This window comes from Aethalodelphis obliquidens, unplaced genomic scaffold (assembly GCF_003676395.1).
Source record: "Aethalodelphis obliquidens isolate GAN/ISIS:26980383/991018 unplaced genomic scaffold, ASM367639v1 scaffold89, whole genome shotgun sequence".
NCBI classification, from domain to species: domain Eukaryota; kingdom Metazoa; phylum Chordata; class Mammalia; order Artiodactyla; family Delphinidae; genus Aethalodelphis; species Aethalodelphis obliquidens.
In genome coordinates, this window is record NW_020838033.1 from 4,101,252 (window position 1) to 4,109,224 (window position 7,973).

Consider the following 7,973-nt stretch of genomic DNA (forward strand, 5'->3'; position numbering starts at 1 on the left):
CTCTTATATTGGCTCCACTGTCTCTCCACAGGCCTCGGTGACATCACACAGCAGTTGAATCAAAGTGAATTGGCAGTGTTATTGAACCTGCTCCAGAGCCAAACCGACCTGAGTATTCCTCAAATGGCGCAGCTGCTTAACATCCACTCCAATCCAGAGATACAGCAGCAGCTGGAGGCCCTGAACCAATCCATCAGTGCCCTAACAGAAGCCACTTCCCACCAGCAGGACTCAGAGCCCACGGCCCCAGAGGAATCTTTGAAGGAGGCACCCCCTGCCCCAGTGGTCCAACCTTCCGCAGAACAGACAACCCCTGAAGCTTCAAGCACACCAGCTGACATGCAGAATATGTTGGCAGTTCTCTTGAGTCAACTAATGAAAACCCAGGAGCCAGCAGGCAACCTGGAGGAAAACAACAGTGACAAGAACAGTGGGCCACAGGGGCCCCGAAGAACTCCCACAATGCCACAGGAGGAGGCAGCAGGTAAACAGACCGGTCATGAATCTCATTGAGCTCAGGTGCTGTTGATCCTCTTAAAAATCTCTTAACATTTTCTTTTTCACATCAGTGGCCTCGGTTTCAGTCTTTCTGTCACCTAGTCTACAGGAGAACATAGCACCAAGTGCTGTATTTCTTGCCCAGCTTCTTTTATTTAAGTCTCAAAGCTTCTTAAAGCACCTTTCATGTACTGATTGTTTTTCCATCTTTCCATTTCCTAGGAAGTAGGTAAGTAAAGTCCCTGTGTTCTCACACAAGGAAACCACAACTGTAGCTAGTGATGCATCTTGAACCACTGTGTGTGTGGTGGCCAGCTAGTATTGGCACTTGAAAATCTGCCTTCCAAACAAACCATTATCAGATTGTACAAATAGTCAATTGTACTCTAGTATAGTGGATGCTAGATACCAGAGTCTCGCCAGAAACATACAGTCAAGAAAGCCCTAATAAGATATCATTGTTAATCTCCTGAAGAATAATTTGAGATTTCTAAGTAGATAATTAACAAAGTACATTTCCTTTCCAAAAAATAGCATATAAAAATGATTCCTTTAAATCTGTGTTCCTGAAAGAGATAATTAAATGAACCCCAGATTAGGAATTGAGCATTATATTAAAAAAAAAAATCTGAAAAAAGGAAATATGTATACCTTGATCTCAGATGACCACAGCATACAATTTATTCGAGGGAAAAGAAGTTTAAATTTTCTAATGAATTCTGATTCACAGTCTTTACTTGCAAAATCTTTACTTATCTGAAAGTGATTCCAACTCCTTGGAAATTTTTGCTGTCCATGAAGACCCCATGAATTGGGGAATGAGAAGATGTACAAGGTCTGATGGGGTACACTAACCTTCAACTTTTAGGCTGTTGCATTCACATTTCATATGGGTTGGTATGGAGAATATATGCCTTATTTCCACTAGCACAAGGTCAAATATATAAACTATTTATCATATGTAAAGTTAAAAAAAAAACAGAAGGTAACATAAATAAAATTACCCGCTTACTTTATAGATAGGGAAACTGCAATCCAGGGAGTTTAAATAAGCCTGCCTATGGTCCCACTGCTGAAATCATATTATTGGCAGAGGCAGAACTAGAATTCCTATACTTTGTTAATGTGTTTCTTTTTAATGTGTTTCTTAATTCACTTTGCTATTATGCCATAACAATTCCAGTTGTTTTTAAGAGACTCCAGGACGTGGAATAACAGAGAAAGCAAATCTAGAATTAAAGTAGGCCTTTTTGTCTTATCTCTCATACCTTCCTTCCTTGCACCACCACCCACCCCCCAACCAAAAAAAAAAAAAATTCAGCTATAATCAAAATATCTGAAAGAAGTTGTTCAAGTTCAATGGCATAGTGATTGAAAGAAATTCACCCAGTAATTGAGTCAACAAGCTATCAGCCAAATGGTGAAATTGAACTAAAATTAAGGCCTGGCTCATGGCCAGAAATTGTTGGATTTACTTTTCAGAGGAGAGTAGAAATGCCATTCCTAATGATTACAGTCACTTTTGGATTATCCCGTTGGTGTCTCTCCAATGTCTCTATGTTCTTGTTTCTCCCCTGCTACCTCTCATTTGGCCATTTTAGTGTTCATTAGCACTTCCACCAGAGGGCAGACTGAGTTAGCCAGAGAAGGTAAAAATCTATCACTTTGGCTACTGTTTAGCTATTCTGTACTCATTGGGAAAGGGTTTTGGTTGAAATCTAATGAGTAAAATGAAGTTTTAAGTTATTTGTGTATTTCATTAATCCCTCCCGCCATCGGTACAGGCTGTTAAGGATTGGCATTATTGTTAATACTTTGAATCTTATAACAGTATGTTTTTTTAATGTGATCTTTACTTTTAATTCTCTTAAGATGTTTTATTAACCTTTAATAGTTCTTTACAATCCATCTGCCTTTGCTATTTTGAAATAGTCTTCATCCTCTCATACATGTGAAAGAATGTGAGCTCAAGAATTAGTTCTGTTGAAACACAACTAGGCTATTTACATAAAAGGCAAATATGAAAAGTAGTATAGATGGAAGAAAATAAGTGTAGCTTTGTCCATTTTTGCAGTTAGGCATTTTTAAAGTTGTTTGCCCTTAGTATTAAAAAAACAAACAAACAAAAAAAACCCAAAAAAACTGGTGTTCCATTTCATGTACAGACCAAAAATACTTTAAAAAATAACTGGTACCGTGATTGATGTTCTTATGTAGTGAGATATGTAGTGTTCACGGCAAAAAGCTCTGAAATCTATAGATGTTTGTAGTCCAGTTAGCTCTCCTTTTTCTGGATGTCTGCTTTTCAAGTTGTGAGTTTTCTATAGCTAATTCTTTTGTCCTTTAATTCAGTTTTCTCTACCACCTAGTCAACCAGCCAGTCTGTTAACAAGTAGCTTGGGTGCGTATTGTATATAGGATGACCACCTTGTCCCTGTACTGTCCTGGTTTTAAAACTGAAAGCAACCTGGGAACCCCCTCAGTCCCAGGCAAATTGGGACTCTTGGTCACCCTACTTGTATGTTACACACCGACCTTATCCTCCTACTGCTCAACAGTTTTGTAGTGTTTTCAGAGTACTTTCATCTGCATGCTAAGGGCATGCTTACTTTCCTGATTGTTTTTGCAAAATATAATTGTGGTAAATATACAACCAAAATACCTAATGATAACTATAAAAACTACTTTTGGCTTGCCTGAGTAATGACTTTATATCACTATCTCAGATAATAATAAAGAATTGATTATATGGACATTTAAAAATATGCTTCCATAGGGAACAGAAAAATCAATCATTTGGAAGATATCCCAAAACTTTAAGTCTTTTCTTCAGCAGGGTGACTCCCAACTCTCTAAAGTCACAGTTCTGATTGTACTTGGTTTTGTGTGTCCTCAAACTCACGCCATTGTACATGTCTAGTCTCTTGCCTTGGCAGGAGTTCATTATCAGACAATGATTGCCATGGTTAGGCAAAGTAATCCAGCAGTGGGTGACAAAAACTTTAGGGAGTGGTTCTAGTAAGATCTTTGGAAAGACAGAGTGTAGTATTAGTTCAATACATTTCTAAATACTTGTTTCTTGTCACTGTCTCCAAGATAAACAGATGTTTATCAACATCCCATTCTGCATGACATTGCTATAGTGATTTTTTATAATTACTGTAACAAAGGAAACTGAATGACAGTATGGTGGTTAATATCCTATTCTTCAGAATGTGATTATGGGGAAAAGGGACTCAAGTTGGGAGAAGCAAGTGTATAATTTATACATGACGGTAATGGAAGGTTTTTACTTTATTTCAGCTCTCCTGTATATTCTTTTAGTTCTGTTTTACGTGTTAACCTTATATCATCAAACGTTCTGTAAAATGTGTTAGCTAAGTCCATATAAGGTCTCCTATTGTACAGCAAGATTATGTCCTAGATATGTGACCACAGCATTTGTATTGTTCCCTCTCATCTTCCTTCTTTCTAATTTTCATTAATGTTTTGATCCAACAGCAAAAAAGGGGCGGGGAGGCTACCAACAGCCTACATATTAGGACAATTCCTTAAGGAAGGAAATGGAGGAAATCTCAGACAAAAATCAGGACAATCATTTGAAATATATGATCTTTTTACACCAGCTGTTAGATCCAGAATGCAACTGTTTTACTTTTAATCACTTGATTTTATTTATAAATTGCGATTTCCTGATCCCAAGGTTTTATTCTTTATATATATTTGGTTACTTGTATTGATATTTGTTTATGTCGGGCAGTGTGTGTGTGTGTGTGTCTGTGTGTGTCTGTGTGTTTGTGTTTATAGTCACATGTGATTTTTAAGATGGTGTTTAAAAGAAGTAACCCTTCCACAGCATGTCCTCCTCACATTCTTCCACCAGAGAAGAGGCCCCCTGAGCCCCCCGGACCTCCACCGCCGCCACCTCCACCCCCTCTGGTTGAAGGCGATCTTTCCAGCGCCCCCCAGGAGTTGAACCCAGCCGTGACAGCCGCCTTGCTGCAACTTTTATCCCAGCCTGAAGCAGAGCCTCCTGGCCACCTGCCACATGAGCACCAGGCCTTGAGACCAATGGATTACTCCACCCGACCCCATCCCAACAGGACTTACGGAAACAATGATGGGCCTGAAACAGGGTTCAGTGCCACTGACACTGATGAACGCCACTCTGGTCCAGCCTTGACAGAATCCTTGGCCCAGACCCTGGTGAAGAACAGGACCTTCTCGGGCTCTGTGAGCCACCTTGGGGAGTCTAGCAGTTACCAGGGCACAGGGTCAGTGCAGTTCCCAGGGGACCAGGACCTCCGTTTTGCCAGGGTCCCCTTAGCATTACACTCAGTGGTCGGGCAACCATTCCTGAAGGCTGAGGGAAGCAGCAACTCTGTGGTACATGCAGAGACCAAATTGCAAAACTATGGGGAGCTGGGGCCAGGAACCACTGGGGCCAGCAGCTCAGGAGCAGGCCTTAACTGGGGGGCCCCAGCTCAGTCTTCTGCTTATGGAAAACTCTATCGGGGGCCTACAAGAGTCCCTCCAAGAGGGGGAAGAGGGAGAGGAGTTCCTTACTAACCCAGAGACTTCAGAGTCCTGAACGATTCCTTCCCTATCCATCCTTCCACCCAGTCCTCTGAACCTTTAATGAAATCATTTGCCAGAGTGAGGTAATCATCTGCATTTGGCTACTGCAAAGCTGTCTGTTGTATTTCTTGCTCACTTGCCACTAGCAAGCGACTTATAAAATAGTGATGTTGGCACCAGTTCCCCCTGGATGGGCTATAGCCAGAACATTTACTTCAGCTCTACCTAGTAAATATAAGTAGAGAATACGGAGAGGGTCATTAAATTGAAAAGTAAATGTTTAATTAGTTCATTGCCTGTACTTCTTGAGCAGAAGAAAAAGGAAACAGTTTCAATTCTGAGATGGTTCAGGAGAGGCTCTCTTTAGGTTTTTAAAGTTTTGTGGGTTTTTTGTTTTTGTTTTTTTAAGAGAATAGTGTTCACAAAATTTGAGCTGCTCTTAGGCTTTTGCTATAAGGGAAACAGAGTGACTGGCTGATTTAAATAAATGTTTCCTTCCTCTCCACCATCTCACATTTTTGCTTTCAAGTGAACTCTTTTTTTACCCCATTGAGCATCTTGAACATACCTTTTTTCCAAATAAATTGCTTGTCCTTAAAGTTTGCTCCACTTTGAGAAAAGACATGCCCTATCTCTCCCTGCACATGAAGCAGGTTGTAGAAAGTGGCATTCTTGGGCAAGTAGGTAGACTTTACCCCATCTCTTACCTTTTTTACCCCATCTTTATAGTTTTTCTTTCGCTCTCTCTCTCTGTCCTCTCTTTTTTGAGGCATTTGTTTGGAAAAAAATAATTGTTGAGATGCCCAAAAACCTGGGATAATTCTTTACTTTTTTTGAAATAAAGGAAAGGAAATTCAAACTCCTATATTGTTCTCTGTAAATCTTCAATTCTAAAATGTTTTTTGGTTTTTTTAAAACCACGTTCTGATGGTGAAGTTGATTTGTAGATGCAACCAGCCTAGGACATTGCTGCTGAGCTAGGATAGGAGATGATGCCTCCATACATGGAGGGCTACTAAGATCAGTTAGCATACATATTGTTTACGCATATATTTTTATGTCAAGAAAAACCTTTGAAACAGAGCATTGTAATATTGTCAAAGAGAAAAAAATACATCCTGAAAATACATGGAAATGTAACTTAGTTTAGGGTGGATATTTTTCTGAAGATGTATCACTACCTGAGACCTTTTTTTAAAAAATAATTTTAAAAGAGCAGACCATAAGAAAGAACAGTATTGACATATACACATCTCAGCATGTATATCCTGCCAATTCTTTTAGGGATTTTCCTCCAGAGAGGTTTGATTTTGGTTTTGGTAAAAGGGGTTAAATTATGACTTCATGGCAAGAATTTTGCCTTATTATAAACAAAATGGAAGAGGGAAAGGCTTTCAGGGTGGGATAACCTGGGAGGTTTCTCATTCTGGCTTCCAGTTTTGTGTGAGTACCAGCATATAATGTGTTTTAAAAACATAAACATTTAAATAAATTATCTGCACAGACCTAGACCTTTGTGAAACGTAGGTTAGTCCCGTTTTACAAAGAAAAGGCAAATACGTTTCAGCATCTTGGAGAATAGTTTACAGACCTCAACTCAAAGTTTCATGTTTCAATGCCAAGTTCTTATATTAAAAAATAAACACTACTTGTAAGAGAGAGGTGCGTTAATTAAAAAATAAAACAAAAACAACAACAAAAAAAAAACTTTAAAGAAATGAAAGAAGAACCCTCTTCTGATACTTACATGAAGACTATTTTCCCCTGTTACTGAAATAGGCAGATATTCGGTGTGTGCATTTCTTTATTATTCTCTGGGTTTTGGTCTGGCCTTGCCCTCAGGGCCAAACACTGATTAAAAAGAGAACCTTCTAGCCATTTTGGCATTGATGGCTTTTTATACCAGTGTGTCCGATTAGATTTGCTAGGCTCACTGACATGCTATTGGTAAATTGCATTAAAGTTCATCTGAACCTTTTGTCTGTTGACTTCTTAGTCCTCAGACATGGGCCTTTATATTTTAGAATATTTGAATTAGAGTCATTGAGCCCTGCTCTCCCATTTTTGATTAAAGAACTTAAGCCTTGGATACTTTCAAAAGTATCCAGTGAGAAAAATCGGTTTCCCATCAAATATGAATAAAATTCTCTATATATTTTAATTGTATTTTGGTTATCAGCAGTCATCAATAGTGTTTTTCCCTCTCCACCCCTTATTTTTAATTATGCCAAATACTCTAAATAATATACTTAAGTCTCCATTCCCCCATCCCTACTACTAGGGATGGGGGTGAGTATGTGTGTGTGTGTGTTTGTGTATGTATGATCCCATCTCACCCCCACCCCCACTTTGGGAGTCTAACCTTTAAAAAGAAAAAAAATATTTTGGACTATTTCTAAAGGCGGAGGGACAAAGAAACAACCTGTAATCTGTCTGGAGGAAGAAGAGGTATTTGCTAATTTTTCAGCTATGTTATCTATAAACGTGATGCAAGTACAGGTTTGGCAGAATTTCTGCTTGGCTATTAGAAAATTACAAACCCAATTATATTCAAAAGTGGTTTTGGTTTTAGTTACTGAACCATGGGAGATATTGTCCATTAAATACATTATTTTGAACAGATGAGAAGTCTGATTCTGTTCACGAATGAGAGGCAAAACTGGTTTGACCATGATCATTTTTGTGTTTTGAAAACAAATTTGCCTGACCCAGTTTTAGTTTTTTCCTTCAACTGTCCATGGGAACAATAAGGATTTGAAAACATCAGATCTATATGTTTAAAAGCAGGGCAGTTAGCACAAATTTGTAAGTAGGATTTCTGTTAGCTTATTCCATAGACATCACCCAGCCGTGTGTGTGTGTGTGTGTGTGTGTGTGTGTGTGTGTGTGTGTGTGTG

At 38.9% G+C, this 7,973-nt stretch overlaps 1 protein-coding gene across 4 annotated transcripts in view; it reads left to right on the plus strand.

Annotated features, from left to right (window-relative positions):
* CDK12 (cyclin dependent kinase 12) overlaps positions 1-7,973 on the plus strand; it is a 43,919-nt gene that overhangs the window by 35,631 nt on the left and 315 nt on the right. For 2 of the 4 annotated variants that reach the window (XM_027094610.1, XM_027094611.1), the window contains exons 13-14: positions 32-484; positions 4,355-7,973. The exon at positions 4,355-7,973 is cut by the window's right edge and continues 315 nt beyond it. In XM_027094610.1, the coding sequence (XP_026950411.1) occupies positions 32-484; positions 4,355-5,067 (1,166 nt within the window). In that variant the 3' untranslated portion in view covers positions 5,068-7,973. Of the gene's footprint in view, positions 1-31; positions 485-3,999; positions 4,195-4,354 lie in introns of those variants that run through there. The other 2 variants (XM_027094612.1, XM_027094613.1) reach the window with 2 other exon arrangements.